The sequence below is a fragment of the Thamnophis sirtalis genome, unplaced genomic scaffold (assembly GCF_051295495.1).
Source record: "Thamnophis sirtalis isolate CommonGarterSnake01/CBP01778 unplaced genomic scaffold, rThaSir2_p1.2 scaffold_2, whole genome shotgun sequence".
NCBI lineage: Eukaryota > Metazoa > Chordata > Lepidosauria > Squamata > Natricidae > Thamnophis > Thamnophis sirtalis.
Window position 1 is genome coordinate 95,395,988 of NW_028261382.1, and position 20,280 is coordinate 95,416,267.

At 45.2% G+C, this 20,280-nt stretch overlaps 1 protein-coding gene across 1 annotated transcript in view; it reads right to left on the reverse strand.

The window, feature by feature from the left end:
* Positions 1-2,181: 2,181 nt before the first annotated feature.
* SORL1 (sortilin related receptor 1) overlaps positions 2,182-20,280 on the reverse strand; it is a 93,158-nt gene continuing 75,059 nt past the window's right edge. The window contains exons 33-48 of the mRNA XM_087706412.1: positions 19,623-19,751; positions 18,518-18,644; positions 17,562-17,731; positions 17,205-17,317; positions 16,288-16,392; positions 15,247-15,319; positions 13,271-13,353; positions 11,762-11,858; positions 10,706-10,890; positions 10,204-10,323; positions 8,905-9,069; positions 7,336-7,510; positions 6,498-6,604; positions 5,462-5,654; positions 3,941-4,153; positions 2,182-2,481 (exon numbers count right to left, since the gene is read on the reverse strand). Coding sequence (XP_087562538.1) covers positions 2,414-2,481; positions 3,941-4,153; positions 5,462-5,654; positions 6,498-6,604; positions 7,336-7,510; positions 8,905-9,069; positions 10,204-10,323; positions 10,706-10,890; positions 11,762-11,858; positions 13,271-13,353; positions 15,247-15,319; positions 16,288-16,392; positions 17,205-17,317; positions 17,562-17,731; positions 18,518-18,644; positions 19,623-19,751 — 2,123 coding nt within the window. The 3' untranslated portion in view covers positions 2,182-2,413. The remainder of the gene's footprint in view (positions 2,482-3,940; positions 4,154-5,461; positions 5,655-6,497; positions 6,605-7,335; positions 7,511-8,904; positions 9,070-10,203; positions 10,324-10,705; positions 10,891-11,761; positions 11,859-13,270; positions 13,354-15,246; positions 15,320-16,287; positions 16,393-17,204; positions 17,318-17,561; positions 17,732-18,517; positions 18,645-19,622; positions 19,752-20,280) is intronic.

Sequence of the window (20,280 nt, forward strand, 5' to 3'; positions counted from 1 at the left end):
ACAATGGTAATAAGGGTTAACTGGAGAGGCAGTTTCTGTAAGCAGGGCAATAAAGATGAGGCTAGAAACAACACCAGAATGTTTCCTTCCTACCTTCCTTACAGGATTAGCCCTGTAAAGTGGGAAAAAACAAAAGGAGATTTCTTCCAACAACCGGTTCTCCGAACTGCTTAGAAAGTTCACAACCGGTTCTCCTGAATAGGTGCGAACTGGCTGAATCCCACCACTAGGTGTGTGTGGCTGTTTCTATTTATTTCCAGGATCCAAACTGAAGAAAATCATCAATGTTTGGTCTGAAATGATTCCAGAGAACCAAGAGAAGAGCGGATCCTTGATGCTCCCTAAGCTTGCTTGTTTCCCTGAAGACGTTTCCTTACCCAAACTAGATTGATGCTAGCACTGATGAGGTTACCTAGTCGGGCACCGAAACGTCTGCGAGAAAACAAGTTAGCTCGGAGAGAACCAAGGGCCCCCTTGTGTCAACCCTGAGCTACAAATATTCTTCTTTATTGGTACCAGAGAAGAGCGTCAGGCAATGTGCAACCTCTGGCTCAGCGCATCTTCAGAGCATTTCTCTCCTTTTTTACCTTTTTAAAGGGATCTTACCTGTGCTTTGCGTTCAAGTGAGCTGAAACTTAGTGATGTTGTCGCCTTCTAAAAGGTGAGACTCTAAATCACCACTCAAGGAACAGAAGAAGAAAATCAGCATTTCCCCCCACAAGGTGGACAAACTAACGACTCCAGAGGATTCCCACAAATCTCTGAATGATATCTAGTCAACCAGCAGAGGTCAGACTAGAAATAAAGGACTGGCATCCTATGGCTGGCACGGACAACGATTCAACGATGTTCAGCTTCTTCTTTGATTCATTACTTCATGGAGAAAAATTCTGCAGTGGTTTAACCCCATGGAGACAATGAAAGTGGAAATACTTCTGTCCCGGGCAATGTCTATGGAGGCTCTCCTTCATCCAGGTCATGGTTGTCTCATGCTTTGTTTTTTCAAGAGGCAACTGGACTTTCTGGTTTTTCTTTGAAGATGTTTTTGCCTCTCATTCAAGAAGCTCCTTCAGCTCTTGGGAGGAGAAGCGGAACGTCTTCGAGGAGCTGAAGAAGCTTCCTGGATGAGAAGCGAAGTGTCTCCAAAGACAAATCAGAAAATCCAGATGCCGGAATGATGGAGAGCCTCCATTGACCACACAGGTCAACGGAGAACCTGATGAGGCCATACCATTTCATTAATGCACGTTGCAAGGATGACAGGCTATCCTTCGGTTTCCATCTGACTTCTTCAAAGCTAGAAGTCCCAAGGTTTCAACTACCATATTTTTTGCTCCATAAGACGCACCTGACCGATACACTCCCGTTTTCCGCCTCTGCGTGTCCCCCCTTTGTGGAGATCGAAAACAGGGCATAGAGAGGCCAAAAATGGGACGCGTCCAGCCCAAAAACGAGATATGCGGAAGCCAAAAACGGGGCACACAGGCCAGAAATGGGACACATTGAAACCAAAAATGTGGTGTGCGGAAGTCAAAAATGCGGCATATAGAGGGCAAAAATGGGATGCGTGGAGGCCAAAAATGGGGTGTGTGGAGGCCAAAAATGGGGTGCACAGAGGCCAAAAATGGGGCACACGGGCCAGAAATGGGACACATCGAAGCCAAAAACTTGGTGTGCGGAGATCAAAAACAGAGCACACAGAGGGTAAAAACGGGATGCATCGAAGCCAAAAACGGGGTGCGTGGAGGCTGAAAACGTGGCACACAGAGGCCAGAAATGGCATGTGTTGCGGCCAAAAACAGGGTGTGCAGAGGTCAAAAATGGGGCACACAGAGGCCAAAAGTGGGACGCGTCGAGGCCAAATGTGGGACGCGTCGAGGCCAAAAACAGGGTGCGCGAAGCCAAAAAGAGCCAGCAGATGGGGGCCGGTGGGTGGGTGGGGCTTCGCTCCGATGGACGCACAGGTATTTCCACCCACTTTTGGGAGACAAAAAAGTGTGTCTTATGGAGCGAAAAACATGGTACCCACAAGTTCTCAGAGGATCAAAGTCATTGCCAATGGGAAAGACCTCAGAATCAAAGCTGTGCTCAGGAAGCATTCAGACTAAATTGAAGGTTTGGAAAAGGAGAAGAAGAAGGGGAAAAAACCCAACCACAGAAATACTCACTACATCCACCCGATTTGAAATTTCACAGCCGTGTTGCTACAAAGTGTAATCGTCATTTTTTTTTGTCTGTTTTGTTTTCTTTTTCAGCCGATACAAAAATAATGTATTGCAACTCAAAAGTGCTTTTCAGTTTTCTTTTTTAAAATAAACAGTTGACTTTTTTTTTCTTTATCAAATAAAATATTTACACCATTATTATTATTATTATTATTATTTTTGCGCTTTCCGGAAACCAGAAACGTTCTTCACGCTATTACCATGGGGACGTCATCTGAAAAACCCGTGATCATTGCGGCTTCGTCGTCTTCATCGCCTGGGAAATCAAGGCACAAGGTTTACGCTGACATATAGTGACCATGAGAGACATTCAAGGCATGAAGAAGTGTGGAGGTGGGCCTGAAGGATCACGTCCTCACCGTGATCCATAGAACCATCAGTTTTGGAAAAGCCCAATAAAAGATGGCGAACGCAGGGGGGATTTGAAGATTAGTGCAATGTGTGGTGTAATCTGTGGACTGGGGTCTTTTTTATATTACCTGTTACATATATATTATGATTGGATGTTGGGTCAATATGATTATCAGATAAGAGATCCCCTCACCTGAAATGTTTGTTCATTTAATATAGTATTCTGGTTAAATAGGGATGAGGAAGCTTATAACTATTTGTAGATCCATTATGTAAAGGGGGGGGGATTATCTATCTATCTATCTATCTATCTATCTATCTATCTATCTATCTATCTATCTATCTATCTATCTATCATCTGTCTGCCTATCTATTTATCTATTATCAATCTACGTTCCTCTTCATCATCATCTATATGTATCATCTCTCTATTTCTCTATATCTATCCTCTCTCTCTTCTCTATCTTCATCATCATCTCGCTATGCACCATCTCTCTATCTATCATTTCTCTCTCTCTCTCTCTCTCTCTCTCTCATCTATCTTTATCTATATCTATGTATCTATCATTTATATCTGTCTATGCCTGCCTGCCTCTATCTATCTAATCTATATCTATCTATCTATCTATCTATCTATCTATCTATCTATCTATCTATCTATCTATCTATCTATCATCTGTCTGCCTATCTATTTATCTATTATCAATCTACCTTCCTCTTCATCATCATCTATATGTATCATCTCTCTTTCTCTATATCTATCCTCTCTCTCTTCTCAATCTATCTTCTTCATCATCCCGCTATGCACCATCTCTCTATCTATCATCTCTCTCTCTCTCTCCCGCTCCCTCTCTCATCAATCTATCTTCATCTATATCTATGTATCTATCATTTATATCTGTCTCTGTCTATATCTCTATCTGTCTATGCCTGCCTGCCTGCCCCCCCTCTCTCTGTCTTATCTATCCATTATCATCTATCTATCTATCTATCTATCTATCTATCTATCTATCTATCTATCTATCATCTATCTATCTATCTATCTATCTATCTATCTATCTATCTATCTATCTATCTATCTATCTATCTATCTATCTATCTATCTATCTATCTATCATCTATCTGAAAAGCCCAATGAAGCTACTTAATCCAAACTCTCCAAACTAAATAAAGGAACCCAAATTGAATCATTGAATCATTCATTCATTCGCCACCTAACTCCAATGGACGCTGGAGATGGCTGCAGTGGAAATTTACCAAGCTAATTATTTATGCTCAGTCCAGGTAGAGCAGGCACATCCTGAAGGCTTGTTGTAAATCCAGCAGCGCTTCTGAATTCCACCTAAGACTTGGACCTCACTTACCTAAGTCGTCCCCAGAGGAGAAGACGGCGGAGCCCAGTCGGGAGTTGTAGTGACTGTTGGCAAAAGCCGTAAAGCTATTTTGAAGTCTTCGATGCCTCATGTACAAGACCACAAACCCAACGCCCACTGTCACTAGTAAGAGGAACAAGACGGGCACCACAATGGCAGCAACATCCTTAGATTTGCCCAATAGGGACGCACTGGCATCACCATCTACAGAAAGAGGAAAGATAGGAAAGGGGGGAAGAGAAAAAGATGAAAGAATAGAACTCACGAAGACTCACTTGACACCAAGAAGTTCTCAGAATAAGGCCAAAGTCATTCTCAATCTGCGATTGTTGAGCAGAAGATCTGACATTGGCCAACTGGAAAAAAATATATGAACATGAGGAAGGATCTAAACTCATCTCTTTCTTTCTTTCTCTCCCTCTCTTTCATATCTCACATCTCTCTCTCTCTCTCTCTCTCTCTCTCATCTTTCTCTCTCTCATCTCTCTTTCTCATCTCTCTTTTCTCTCTCTCACTCACTCACTTCTCTCATCTCTCTATCTCTCTCATCTCTCATCACTTTCTCTCATCTCTCTCTCTTTTTCATATCTCACATCTCTTTCTCTCTCATCTTTCTTTCTCTCATCTCTCTTTTCTCTCTCTCACTCACTTCTCTCATCTCTCTATCTCTCTCATCTCTTTCTCTCATCTCTTTTTCTCATCTCTTTTCTCTTTCTCTCATCTCTCTTTCTCTCTCTCTTTCATATCTCACATTTCTCTTTCTCTCTCATCTTTCTCTCTCTCATCTCTCTTTCTTTCTCTCCTCTCTTTTCTCTCTCTCACTCACTTCTCTCATCTATCTCTCTCATCTCTCTTTCTCTCATCTCTTTTCTCTTTCTCTCTCATCTCTTTTCTCTCTCTCATTCACTTGTCATCTCTCTTTATCTCTCCCATCTCTTTTCTCTTTCTCTCAACTCTTTTCTCTCTCATCTCTTTTTCTCATCTCTCTTTTCTCTCTCTCATCTCTCTCTTTTTCTCTTTCTCCCTTTTCTCTCTCTCTCATCTCTCTCTTTTTCTTTCTCATCTCTCTTTTCTCTCTCATCTCTCTCCCTATTTCTCTCTCTCATCTCTCTTTCTCTTTCTTTCTCTCTTTCTCCCATTTCTCTCTCTCTCTCATCTCACGGGCCAGCCAGTGTCTTGGGGCAGAGCAGAAGTTGCATTTCTCCCAGTCACGCAGCATCAACAAGGACCAGAAGAAATACCCACAACACCCAGCAAGAGATGAAGCTTTGCTCCCGCTCTGGAATATGGAGCGAATCTCCAACACCTGCCCTTCCCTTCTCAGGCCAGGTGAGGAGAGGGAGAGGGAGGGGATGGGGGAGGGCTGGTCCAGCCAGTGGTGGGTTCAGCTGACAGGAAGCCACAGCAGCCTCTCCCTCTCTCTCTCTGCTATTTTGGGGGGTCCAAACAAAGATGGAGAAGTGGAGAAGCTGCCCAAAAGTGACAACAAGGAGATGGAGACATTCCTCCTACCTCTTCCCAGCTCACTGTAGAGAAGAGTTGCAGGCTCTCCGCACATCTGCCCACTATAGAGGCATCTTGCTTGCACCGTGAAGGAGTAATTGTGGCCGGCCTTCAGGTGGGAAACCTTGAAGACATTCTCTGTCGTGTTCCCCAGGTACGATGTGGTATTGGTCCCACTGTCAAACATTCGCACCTCATACCCCTGAAAGAACAAGTTATTTCAAGGTGAATGGAAATATTTAGAACTAGTGCTGATAACCCAGCATTGCCTGGGTATTTATTTATAGGGGGAAAATGTCCAGACCTGGGCATGGCTAGTCTAGTGAAGAGAAGGACCAGGGAAGACATGTTAGCATGTTCCAATATTTGAGGGGCTGCCACGCAGAGAAGCGGGTTAAGCTATTTTCCAAAGCACCTGAAGGCTGGATAAGGAATAATGGATGAAAACTGACCAAGGAGAGATTCAATCTGGAAACAAGGAGGAACTTTCTGACAGTGAGAACGATCAACCGATGAAACAGAAGTTGCCTTCAGAAGTTGTGGGAGCTTCATCACTGGATGCTTTCAAGAAGAGATGGGACTGCCATTTGTCAGAAATGGTGTAGGGTCTCCTACTTGAGGCAGGGGGTTGGGCTAGATGACTTACAAGGTCCCTTCCAACTCTGTTAATCTGTTATCTAACTGTCAGCGTTCCAAGCATCATGTAGAATTAAATCAGAGTCCAAGGCAAAATGATCCTTAAAGTTCCAATTTAATAAAGCAGACACCTTAGCACATTTAAACAAATAATAATACTGTATTGCACAAAGAAAGCGATTTTGTTTTGGATTTGTTCTGTTACTTAACCCCTGGCGGTGTGATGTGCCACTCATGCTTTGTATATGGGTCCTGCGCAATGAAAATAAACCAACAAACCACCATTTAGGCAACCGTGGCTTGACGTGCTGTGTGAATGCAACCAATTTGCATGCAACCCTAGGAATCCACTGGAATAAAATGCAGTGGAGATTGGAAAGAGTGTCATTGTAACACAACTGCCACCTACCCGGGTTTCATTAAATTTGCTTTCTTTCAAGGCTAAACTCTTCCAAAACAACAGGATGTGGTCATTTTCTGGTATAATCTTTAAAGCATCAGGTGCAGCCAAGGATACTGAAACAAACATTGGAGACACAGGTGGATATACGACAGGTAAATGTAATAGCAACTTCTTAGTAAATGCAGGGGGGGAAGACCCATTGAATTCAATGGGGCTCACCAGGGTTGGAGCTGCTGGAGGTTTGCAGGGGTTCAGGAGAACCTCTAGCTCAGATTCTGTGCAGTTCAGAGAACCCCCAAATCCCACTCATGGCTGGCCCTACCAGGGATGGGTTCCAGCTTCTTTTACTGCCAATTTGCTCAGGGATGAGCACTTGATGCACGCTACACGCGCATGCGTAGAAGCAAAAAACAAGATGGGGGTGCCGATAGAACCCATTTGGTTGCGTGTCCAGCCAAGTTACTACCTACTCGGTCAAACCAGTCCGAACCAGTAGGGACCCACCTCTGGGCCCCGCCCACCCCACCTCGCCCCTCCCAGAAGTGCCCACGCGGCCCATTTTGGATGCAGGTAAGTGGAGGGTGAAAAATGGGCCTACCGGAAGGTCGGGAAATACGGGGAGGCCATTTTCGCTCTCCCGGAGGCTCTAGGAAAGCCCCCGGAGCCTGGAGAGGGCAAAAATGCCTCTGACTTGGTACAGAATGCCGACTTGGCCACCCCTACCATGGCCACACCCACCCAGCAACCAGGCAGAGAACCCCTTGCTAAAACGTTTGAAGCCCACCCCTTCAAAACATCATCATGCTCTAGAGGATGTTCAGCCCTTAGGCCAAAATGCTCTTACCTGTGTTGATTTTCAAACTAGCTTCTTTGCTCATGTTTCCTAGCTGTATAACGATGTGGTATCTTCCGCCGGGATCCAGTTTCTTGATGGTATATTCCACCGTGCTGTTTCGGGTTTTCACCTTGTAGTTTCGATCCGTCTTTCTTATTAAGTCTTTCACAGCCACCGCGTACAGCTGGGGAGAAGCAAAAGTGGAGACTCAGGACAGGGGAGAGGCAGGATATTCTGGTTGGAGCATCATTTTAGGACAGTGTCTTTCAACCTTGACAACTTCAAGAGGTATGGACTCAGAGGTGGGTTCCTACCAGTTCGCACCTATTCGGTAGAACCAGTTCGTCAAATCTACCAAACTGGTTAGAAGAGGTTCCACCAGTGGACCCGGAAAGCAGGCCCCACCCACAGAAGAGCTTCCAAAATTTTTTGAAACTCATCACTGTATGGACTTCTACTCCCGGAATTCCCCAGCCAGGAAGTCCATGCATCTTAAAATTGACAAGGTTGAACGACTCTGCTTTATGGAAAAAAGAGATCCATTGTCTGAAAAAAACTAAATCTCACCTAGGGCAGTATTGATCTTGGGTTAATTAAATAATTAACCTTGGAATCAAAAGCTAGCATCCTATATTGGCACTATAGTTCCATGTTCATGGGTTTCAGGGTTCCATGTTTATGGATCAGATCACCAAGCAGGGTCTGGTATTCTACTGTTCTGAGCCAGGCTTCCTTAAAAAGCAAGAAGCAAAGTCTTGGTCCTGACAAAACCTCTTTTATTTACACGACTGTGAATTCCTTTCATTCACAGTCAGCAAGGCTTTAGCAAACAGTCTTTCAGAGGAATGTTTATCCACACGCACCTTATCTCGTTTGGAGCGCTGCCAAATAACTAGTTTCCAAACTCAGGGCAAAGCAAATCTTGGCACAGAGTCTCTTATAATCACAAGCAGAACTTTCCAGACCGAAGGAACGAATTGCAAAAGCCCCCTCCCCATTTGTTCCTCTTTTATTTCCTATGGGAGGGGCCAATCACCTCCAAGGTGTGGCTTTACTCTTAAGTCGACCCTGCTTTCTTAGTTGTTCTTGTCTTCTGGCAGCTTTGCACATGCGCACACTGGGAACAGGCTCCAGCTGTTCTTCTGCCTCACTGCTGTCTAACTCCCTCTCTGCTTCCGACGCAGAGCCCTCGTCTGAGCTTTCCTCAACCCCCAGAACTGGCCCATGTTCTTCCCCAACCTCCTCACTGTCCGACTCTGCTGCCAGCTCTGCTGGCCACCGGCGGGCCACAAAATGTACCTTGTGAGGACCACAGACAACAGGATCCCTCAGTGAGATTCAGGCAAACCCAAGCAACCAAGTGAATGTATCTTCCCCAGATTGGTGATGACCTCAAAGCAATAATTCTATTTAATCTATCAAGGCTAACCACGCTCCAAAGTCTTCTCATTGCCACTTATGAGGTTGGACATATTTCCTGTCCTAAGCACTTATCAAAATTATAATCATGATCCCCCCGCCCCAAACCATATGTAGAGTCAATGTTGGGCCAAGGATGGACTGGCGCAACCCTCTTACCATATCTTGATCTGGGGAATCGTAAGGCGACTCCCATTTAATGATGGCAAATGTTTTCGATAGGTGGACAGCGTGAAGGTGTCGCGGGGGAAGGCGATTGTCAGGAATCATCTTCACAACAATATAATCTGAGGGTGGACCTTGGTACGGAGAAATAACTCGCACCTGGAGGAAGCGAGATATCAGTAGAGCAGGGATCAGCAACCTTAAACACTCAAAGAGCCACAAAGGTCCTAACTGGAAGCCTCCTGTTCAATTCTGGAGCTGACTGGAAATCCGGTTTCCCCACCATAGAGTCTCCTCCTAGTGCGGCATCCTTTTTCCTCTACCTGTCCTAACCGAAAGCCCTATCAATTGAGCTGACCGGAAAACCCACCCCTTGCCATAAAGTCTCCTCCTGGCTTCCGCCCCCCACCCCGAACTGGAAGCTCCTCTCAAAATTGTGGTGCCGACTAGCGACAGGGAGCCGCAGGGGAGGGATGAAAGAGCCACATGTGGCTCCAGAGCTGCAGGTTGCTGATCCCTGCAATAGAGCAATTCATTCCTGAAAAGCACAATGTGGATTTTCCAGATCACGAAGCTTAGCCTGAATCTAACCGACATGAACTGGTTTATTTTCTTTGCAAACTCATGGTTTCCATTCTTTCATAACTTGTGTTCCACCAATCACTCAATCAAAGAACGTGAATCCCACCATGATAGGAAGAAAAAAACTCACTCTAAGCTAAACTACAGCTTAGCACAGGGTATGACCCCACCCAGACATCTGATTGAAGGATCCTACAGGAACAACTTTCAAACCCCCTCTCTCATCTGTATTTACCATATTTTTCAGCGTATAAGACGCACCTTTTTCCCTCAAAAAAAAAGGGTGAAAATCTGGGTGCGTCTTATACACGGAATACAGCATTTTTTTTGCCTCCCGAAACTCCACCCCTTTTCAAAAATGGCCGTGCATAGCCTTTAGGAGGCTTCCAGAGTCTCCCGAGGGCCAGGGAGGGCAAAAATGAGCAAAAAAATGGGCAGCTTTTTGCTCATTTTTGCCCCCCCCCACCCCCAGGAGCACTCTGGAAGCCTCTTAAAGGCTATGCATGCCCCTTTTTGACAAAAAATGGGCCCGTTTTTGTGAAAAATGGGCCATTTTTGGGAGGTCCCCATTTTTTTTTCAATTTGCCTCTTCAAAAACTTGGTGCGTCTTATACTCCAGTATGTAAAATACAGAGTATAATACGGTAAATTGCAGTAAGTTACGTTTCTGTAGAAATTGCCAAAAGGAATTAATTGAATGTCCATCCTTACCAGGAATAAGTACTGCTCATCCCTGTTAACAATCACGGTCATATTGTGGAGAGCTGTAGTCGCATTGCTAGGATTCCGGTAGAGTTCCAGGAAAGACGTGGCATAAAATATGCCATATATCTGGCCCGGGTAGAGATGAAATAAGGAAGAATTAATAAACATGCTAATTCTGCGTTTCTGGGAATAACGTCCCAGAATCCTTTAGCCCAGTGGTGGGTTCCTACAAGTTCAGACTGGTTCGGCTGAACCGGTAGTGGTAGTGGCAGCCTGGATTGCTGGAACCGGCAGTGACCGAGGCCTGCCATGCCCCAGAACCGGTTCTCTATGGCACCGCCATCTTGTTTTTTGCTTCTGCACATGCACAGAACAATTTAATTTGCACTGCACATGTGTGCATGGTGCACACATGAGCGAACTGGCAGTAATGCCTGCCTGCTTTAGCCCCTGGGTTTTCAAACATTTTCAGTCCATGGGATGAATCAAAGAAATCGCGATTTTTTACCACATTCCTTGGCCCGCTCCAGTTGCATTCGACGGCTGTCTGGTTGACCGCTTTGGCCTTCAAGCTGGGGGGGAACGGCCGCGTGCCGCGGGTCACCACGTGCGCGAAAGAGAGCGGGCTGTCCCCCAGTTCCGTCTTCGCCCAGGCGGAAATTTCATATGCCGTCTGAGCAGTCAAATTCCTCACTGGGGAAGACAGGAGAAATTCCCTGTCAGTGAGAACCATGAATTTGTGGGGGGGAAAATTTCCTCCAGAAGTTGCTCCAACACTGGAAGTTGTTAAGACGATTTGGATAACCATTTGTCTGAAATGGTAGATGGTTTTCCACCTGAGCAGGGGGTTGGACTAGAACACCTCCAAGGTCCCTTCCAACTCTATTAATCTATTCTATTCTGTTCTTTTCTGTTCTACTCTACTATTATTTTTTCCTTTCCTTTCCTTTCCTTTCCTTTCCATTCCATTATTCTATTCTATTCTATTCTATTCTATTCTATTCTAAGGTAAGGGTTTCCCTCTAACATATGTGCTAGTTGTTCCCGACTCTAGGGGGCGGTTCTCATCTCTGTTTCAAAGCCAAAGGGCCAGCACTGTCCGAAGACGTCTTCGTGGTCATGTGGCCGGAATGACTAAACGCCAAAAGCGCACAGAACACTATTCTATTCTATTCCATTCCACTCCATATTCTATTCTATTCTATTTTATTCCATTCCATTCAATATTCCATATTCCATTCTATTCTATTCCATTCCATATTCTATTCTATTCTATTCCATTCCATTATCTATTCGATTCCATTCCATTCCATATTCTATTCTATTCTATTCCATTCCATTCAATATTCCATATTCCATTCTATTCCATTCCATTATCTATTCCATTCCATTCCATTCCATATTCTATTCTATTCTATTCTATTCTATTCCATTCCATTCCATTCTATTCCATTCACTTTTCAGCACAATAAAAGGATTTGATTCGATTCAAGAGTCCCTGGTTAAGGGTCTCTTGGGGACTGGATCTCCCTGTTCCCTGGTAGTTTTGCTCAGATCATCTTACCTGTTTGAGCGGACTTCCCTCCATCTACAAACAATGATCTTTTTTCTTGTCGGTGGGTGTCAAAAGTCCAGAAAATTTTCACCACGTAGCCGTTCACCTGTCAACCAGCAGCACGAAATGTGCAAGACGGGCAGATAAAATAGCTGATCAATATTTTGGGGGGGGGGGTGTTTTATGTGAGTGAACAAAAAGAACCCCATCACCAAAAGGCCATTTGAGAAGGCAGAAACGAAGGCAAAAGAGGTTTGACTTCTTCTATTTGCTCAAGGAATGGGCCTGGCTCTTGACATACAGTATATCTGAGAAAAATTAATACGGGCAAAAGAGAAAGGATTATTGTGAACAGAAGTGAAAAGTGGGTGAAATCAGGGAAGGAAACCTATTTTGGCTCTTTAGATTCTGGCCAATATTCAATAATGTATTTATGTAGAACTAGCTGATAACCTGACTGTCAGGCCTGCAATTATATTCCTTTTAGGATCTTTGGCCTGCCACACTTGCTCTCGTTTCATTATGCTGTTTCATTAGTATAGTTGATGGGAGGCGGGGAATAGAACGGAGTAGGATCGTGGAATGTGTTGTTGTCATTCTTTTCTAGAAGACCAAGGTCATCTTTGGTCTCCGCACTTTTACACCTGACCTGAAGTAGCTGGGTGGAGATGACAGCGTGGAAGAAGAAGATTGGACCATGTGATGGATTTGTGGGCTTGGGGACAAGTTCATGAACTTTCATCTGGGTGGGAATCTGATGTAACATCCAGAATTGGGATTACACAAATATGCTAAGATGTCTGCTTTATTAAATTGGAACTTTAAGGATCGTTTTGCCTTGGACTCTGATTTAATTCTACATGATACTTGGAACGCTGACACTGACGTTGCCCAAGTATTTATTTATAGGGGGAACATGTCCAGACCAAAAGTAATTTCTAATTTTGGATTTCCTCCCTTACCAGAGGGAGCCCCCTTGTGGAGTACTCTGAAGCTAATACCATGGCAACTCCACTGCGCTGTACAGTAGAAGCCATATTACAGCAGTACAGTAGAAGCCATTTTAAGGCACAACAGGCTGTATCTTACCATAACATACACCTCAAGGGGTGTTAGGGGTGTCTTACCCCCATAGTATTTGTTTCCAGGGTGTACGTCATCTGTGTACCAAGTTTGGTTGAAATTGCTCGAGGCGTTCTAGAGTTATACTGGAACACACACACACACACACACACACACACACAGAGCCATTTTTATATGTATAGATTGGTATAATTAAACATTCTCCTGCTCAGGAGTTGTAAACTGGTACTATAAACACCAAACTGCACCCACACACATAAACACACACTAGAGAATTTCTCCCCTTCCCTTCCCAAAATTCTGTTTTATTTTTTATTTTCAATTGCTCCCACTTAAGGAAAGCTGTTGAGGGTGCAACTTTTTTTTGGGGTGGGGGGAATCAACCTTACAGATAGTTAAAAGTGGCAGCAGTTAGAAAGAGAGACTATGCCTCACCTGAATGTTGGCATCTAGTCTGAGGGTAAAGCTTATGGAGTTTTCATCGTAATTATCAATATGGATCGTTGGAGGTGGAATAACTGAATGGGATCAAAAGAGAGAAAGAAAGAGGCATGAGATTTAACACTGATAGCATCTGATAGCATTTCTAGTACCTACAAAGGTAGTTTTACCCTCATTGTTCTCATCTTCCCTATTGCCTATCTCCTTATCTTCTATAGATATATAAATATACATATACAAGAGAGTGATCAATTCGGCACGGTTCCACCACAAAACCGCGGTGGACTAAAGCGCGCTCGACGAAAGCGCATACGTGACGTCATCACAGCGCGACGAAAACAGCACGCTGTGAGCGGTAAACTTAAAATTAACGTGTAAATCTAAACCTAACCCCCCCAAACCTAACCCTAAACCTAACCCTAACCCTAACCCTTAACCTAACCCTAACCCTAACCCTAACCCTAACCCTAAACCCTTACCTTTACGTGAATCGGCTTGCTTTAATTTAATTTTAATTTTAATTTAATTTATTTTTAATTTTATTTGTCGCGCTGCTGATGACGTCACGTACGCGCTTTGATCGGGCGCGCTTTAGTGGACCGCGGTTTTGACGGGTCACGCTCGGCACAAGAAACCATTGGTTGCCCTCCAACACCACTGGATGACATCGCCAGATCTCGCTGCTTTAGCAGAATAAAGAAGATACTCAGAGATGATTCACACCCTGGTCAGTGTCTCTTTGCACTTCTACCATTGGGCAGAAGACATCGAAGGATAGCCAGCCAAAGAAATAGGTTTAAAAACATTTTCTATCCTTGGGCTGTCAAACTCATAAACACAACCACAATCACTCCAGGCGCACACAGAAACGTATGACTAGTTTTTCTTTTTTCTTTTCTTTTCCCCTAATTACTTGCATTGGGATTATTCATTATACTATTTGTGTTGTTTGTATTTCTTGTCATGGATTGCACCAGTGAGGCTAAAACCAATTTTGCTGTATTTATTTTGTACAATGACAATAAAGGCTATATATACTATATATACAAATATGTGTTTGTGTGTATGTATACAGTGTGAGTGTGTGTGTGTGTGTGTGTGTGTGTGTGTGTGTGTAAGCTATTTAACTCTCATCTGCTAGCCGTACCCTTGCTGGGATTCGAATTTAGGCTGTCTTTACATATTAGGCAGTTATATTAACCTCTAAGCCACAAGCTCTCCTCCCTTATCAGCTGAGCCAGGGGAATGATTGTTTTGTCAAAGCACTTTATATACATACACCTTCCCATTATACATATACAAATACACATGCATACACATACATATATGCATATACATACACATATGTATCAGAGGTGGGTTCCTACCAGTTCGGATGAATTCAGCCGAACCGGTAGTGGTTTGCCGGCCTGGGTCACTGGAACCGGCAGCAACCCAGACATGCCATGCTTCCAAACAGGTTCCCCGGTCGGCGCAGCATGGGGTTTTTCCCATTTTTTAATGTTCTGTGCATGCGCAGACCTATTTATGGTCAACTGCACATGTGTGCAAAATTGCGCGTGCACCAAACCAGCAGTAATGCCAGTAGCAACCTACCCCTGATATGTATGTATGTATATGTATACAGTATGCATATGTATTTAGGTTGGCAGCAAACTTTCCCACCCTAGAGCAGTGATATCCTACAATGAAGTAAAGCGTTCCTTAAGTTTCAGCTCAGAGATTGATAATTTCATGGACGTGACGGGCTTTGGGGCAACAACCGGGAAGTGCTTCCTACTACAAGGAGCTCCTTCTCCTCTGTCAGAGTCCTGGGATCTCTCTCCTCCAAGTCAAAGGAGGGCAGGCGGATCTCCTGAACTTTTTGAGATCAGGAGAGGGTGGAATAGCTGGCGCCATCTAGCTGCCTTCACCAACTTCCGTGCCTCGCGAGAAAAGAACTCAGGAAATTAACCCCTAGAAGTTTTTACCTTTGCCTTTGACTGTTCGTATGGATTTGGAGTCGCTCCAGTTCCCCACTCCACGGCTTGTTACTGCGGCAACCTTTTCAGAACAGAAAATAGGCTTGTTGAAATAGGCCAGGGGTTGGCAAGCTCAAACACGCAAAGAGCCATTTGGACCCGTTTTCCACAGAAAAGAAAACACCAGGAGCCACAAAGGTCCTAACCGGAAGCCTCCTGTTCAATTCTGGAGCTGACCGGAAGTTCAATTCCCCCACCATAGAGTCTCCTCCTAGCACGGCGTGGTCAATAGGGCCCAGCAGAGATGATACTGCCTGAGACTTCTCAGGAAACAACAACTGAATGGAAAACTACTGGTGACCTTCTACCGCTGTACCACAGAGGGTATTTTAACTTACTGCACCTGTGTCTGGTTTGCCAATTGCCCAGTGGCAGATCGGGCAGCGCTCCAGAGGGTCAACATCATTTCCCAGAGGATGATTGGTTGCCCTCTCCCCTCTTTGGAAGAGCTTTATAGCTCCCGCTGCCTTAAGAAAGTTCAAAACATTCTCAAAGATCCATCCTTTTTTTTTTAACTATTACCATCTGGCAGACGGTACAGGACAATAAAAAGAAGGACAAATAGGCTGAAAAACAGCTTCTATCCCAGAGCTCTCCGTCTCTTCCCCACCAGTGGCACTTCCCTCCAGCGTTCGCCCAAAGGATCCGAAGGAGACCCCAAGTTGGAATTTCTTCCCCCTGACTCCCCACAAAAAGACCCCAAAGGGGGAGACTCTCTGCAGCAACACAAGCGTTCATTGCACGTATCTGGCCCAGGGGGCCGTAGTTTGAGGACCCCCGATTTAGTGCAATATAAAAAAAAATGCAAATAGTTTTTCTGCGGACCAACAAAATTTTCTCACGGACCACCAGGGGTCCAGAGACCACCAGTTGACGACCGCTGCTTTAAACGTCTACTCTTTTCGGGACAACATAAAAATAGAAATCTCCTAGTTCTACGGGCCAAGAACAGCCGATGCTCGTAGATAATAACAGAAGACATCTACTCACTCTGAAAACATATAAGGCGTTGACCTGCAACATCTCCACTTCCGAGTAGTTAGTGGGCGCCCTCACAGAAGACCATTCCTTTGAACCGGATCTGCTGTATTCCACCTACCAGGACAGAAAAATAGGGACAACCATCTCCTTGCTAAAGTCACCTTTCAGCAGCCTACATCTTTTAAGGTCCTGCCGTGGCCTCCAGGCAAAGATTTGAATCTGCCAGTTGGACCTCAGATATTTGTGGAGCGAAACCAACATTGAATAAGATCACCGGAGGGAAAATGGCACCCCTTATTTAACAGTCCAATGTCTGCCTAAAATCAATTCTCCATCATTGGATTCAGTGGCCTGACAGCGACCAGCGGAGCTGGCAGCAGATTCGGACAATGAGGAGGTTGGGGAGGAACATGGGCCAGTCCTGAATCTGGGGGAGGCTCTGATGAGGGCTCTGTGACGGAGGCAGAGAGGGGGCCAGGGCCATCTGACAGTTATCAGCTGCCTTTGGAGTCGGACATCAGTGAGGCAGAAGAACAGCTGGAGCCTGTTCCCAGCGCAGAATTGCCAGACGCAGGGAAGAGCTAAAGAACCAGGGCCGACTTGGGAGTAAGGCCACAGGTGGACGGTGAATGGCCCCTCCCAGAGGAAATAAAAGAGGAGCGAAAGGGGAGTGGGGAGTTTGCAGGAGACAATTAGTTCGCTTAATTTGTTCGTGACTCTCCGAGACTCCTTGCCAAGTTCTGCAGATATCGGCCTGGCAGCTCTCCAAGCCAGAGAAGGTCTGTGACTGTCAATCCTAAGACTTTACTGGCTGTGAATGAGCAGAATTCACAGTAAATTAATAAAAGGGTTTTTTTTGTCAAGAGTCTGCTTCATGCTCTCGGGAAGAACACTCTGCTTATCTCCATGTACACTGAGATACTTACAACGTATTCTCTGATTAGACCGTGGGCGTTGGCTGGAGGAGCCCACTGGCAAACCACGATGCCTTCAGCTTCTTTCTTCAGGTGCAGTTGAAGATGGCGGGGGGGATCTGGGACTGGAGAGTGAAAGAAAGAGAAGGATTGTCTGAAATGGTAGAGGGTCTCCTGCTTGAGCAAGGGGGGGGGCTGGATTGGAATACCCCCAAGGTCCCTTCCAGCTCCATTCTGATTCATTTAGAGGCCATCTAAAGGTGCAAGAGACCTTCTCCTCTGCAACCAAATACTCTGGGCCCAAGCAATATGAGATTTTCATGCCACCATTACCCCATGCAGGCTATGAAGAAATAAAGAGCAGCTTACGTCCTTCCGGAGTCCTTAAGACTATGAAATCGTTGGTGTTGTACACTTTGCTCAGGCACTGGACTTGGACCTTAACTTGGTACGTGCAATCCGGCTTCAGTACTTTCAAGATGCTGTTGGTTTTGCTACTGTGCGTCTCCACGGATTTCCACATGCTTTCTCCCACCATCCTAGATTCAGGAGTGGACATTAAAAAAAACCCCGCAACGTTACAGGGTGAAGTGACGGACAGGCGGCGTTGAAGCTGTTGCATGCACGCATTGATCGTTGGCCTTGATGCTGCTAGAAATGCACGTAATTCCATCCACGCCTGGGTTCGTGCACGCTAGGCATTATTTATTTATTTATTTATTTGACTTATATACCGCTTCATAGGGCTTTCAGCCCTCTCTAAGCGGTTTACAAATTTTTTTCAGCAAATTGAGTCAGCAACTTGCCCCCAACAATCCGGGTCCTCATTTCACCCACCTCGGAAGGATGGAAGGCTGAGTCGACCTTGAGCCTGGTGAGATTTGAACCGCTGAGCTGCAGATCACAGTCAGCTAAAGTGGCCTGCAGTACTGCACCCTAACCACTGCGCCACCTCGGCTCTTAATAGGTTTAGGGTTAATTAATAGGGTTAGACTATGCCTGAGCATGTTGCAAGGGGCCAGTTGCTTGTAGGTTCCTCAGGAAAACACAACTAAGTATGAGCACATTGTAATGAGCAAATCAGGTCAGGGACACCATCAACATTAGAATAGGACATGTTGCCTTCTCCACCCTTGGAGCTCCACCAAAAAAAGCTCCTTTAGGAGCTGCACACAGTACCATATAATTTACTACATATGCCGTGAATGGAATAGCAGTCGTACTAATAAGAGGTTCTATGTTAGCACACGGGGCCTAATTTTAAGCCTGCAGCCAAGCTCCCTGATGTCAGGAGTTACCAAGAACGCTAAAATCAGACCGTCTACCTGTAGTAGATGTTGTACACACAGGAAGTGAGAGGCATCTTCTTCGGCTGAGCCCAGGATAAAGTGATGTTGCCCAAAAAGTCAGCTGTCCATTGAAGATTCTGAACCTTATAGACGAGGGTATCATCTATGTAAAAAAAGAAAGAAAGATTTCCTGAGTTTTGAAAGAACTGGAAAGGAGGAATTGAGTTTAAAGAGCCGTGATGGTGCAGCGGTTAGAATGCAGTACTGCAGGGCTAACTCACTGCTCACTGTCGGCAGTTCGATTCTGATTGGCTCAAGGTTGACTCAGCCTTCCGAGGTTTCGTTAAATTGAGGATCCAGATTGTTGGGGGACAATAGGCTGACTCTGTAAACCGCTTAGAGAGGGCTGTAGAGCATTGGGAAGAGGTATATAAGTCTACGTGCTATTGCTAACTCTGCCCACTGCCAGCAATTCGATCCTGACTAGTTCAAGGTTGACTCAGCCTTCCATCCTTCCGAGGTTTGGTTAAATTGAGGACCCAGATTGTTGGAGGACAATAGGCTGACTCTGTAAACCGCTTAGAGAGAGCTGTAAAGTACTGTGAAGTAGTCCTCAGTGAAGATGCTTCTGCTGAGCCTCCTTCTCAGTCAGATCAAATTTGAACTGAGCTGTTTTTGCCAATTCTTTCTCATGGCGGCTGCTTAACTCCAGCAACTGCTTCCTGTTGGGGCCCTAAGGAGCCCGGGCGGGCAGGCGAGGAATGGCTGGGAGGGGAGGAGCGAGTTGAGGCTGGCAAAGCGCCCCTCGACATGAGTGACTTTTGAGTTGCCCACACCCACCCAGTCACATGACCACCTAGACACGCCCACCCAGCCAGTCATTGGGCAGATCATATTAGTGGTCCGCGGGACTCAAAATTATGAATTTAGTGGTCCCTGACCTCCGAAAGGTTGGTGACTCTTGCTCCGCCCCGCCAGCCTCATTGGATGGAATACAGGTGGTCCATAATCGGGGCTGGAATTCCAGTCACAGATCATCGGAAAGGCTGGCCAGAGACCATAATAAAGATATTTTGATTTGATTTGATTCCAGTCGGCTTAATTCTTTTTTTGGGATTTCTATTTAAAGGCCATGACTTACCGGTACAATTCTTTTCGTCACTGCTATCCGGGCAATCCAGAAAACCGTCACATCGTTCTGTCTTCATGATGCAGGCCTCCCTATCTTCACATCTGAATCCACTAGGGCATAACAAGGTGCTGTGAGTGGCTGGAAGACAGAAGAACATACAACATCTTGCAACAAGTAGACGGGGCGGATTCACTTAGTTGCCTTGCATTAAGTAATCGGTTGCCCTACTTTGAATAGTAGAAGCTTTCCTGGATTTTGGTGCTGTTTCTTTTCCTAAAAGCCTAGTCAAGCTTTATAGCCATCACGACTGTTGGGTTTGTGCAGTCATGATCAACCAACACGATGGTTTTGTATGAGCTACTTGAATCAAATGAATGGAAAAGTGAGCTACCGTGGTTTACTCATCACAACTGGGTCTGTCCATTCATGACCAACCAAAGTTTTGTACCATCCAATTAAGGGGTGGGGAACTTATGGACTTCAACTCCCAGAATTCCTAAACCAGTCATGTTGGCTCAGGAACTCTGGGACTTGAAGTCCACAAGTCATAAAAGGGCCATCGTTCCCCACCTTCTAATCTACCATATTTGTCGGACTATAAGACGCACCGGTGTATAAGACGCACCAAGATTTCGAAGAGGTAAGTAAGAAAAATTGAGCATGTGCG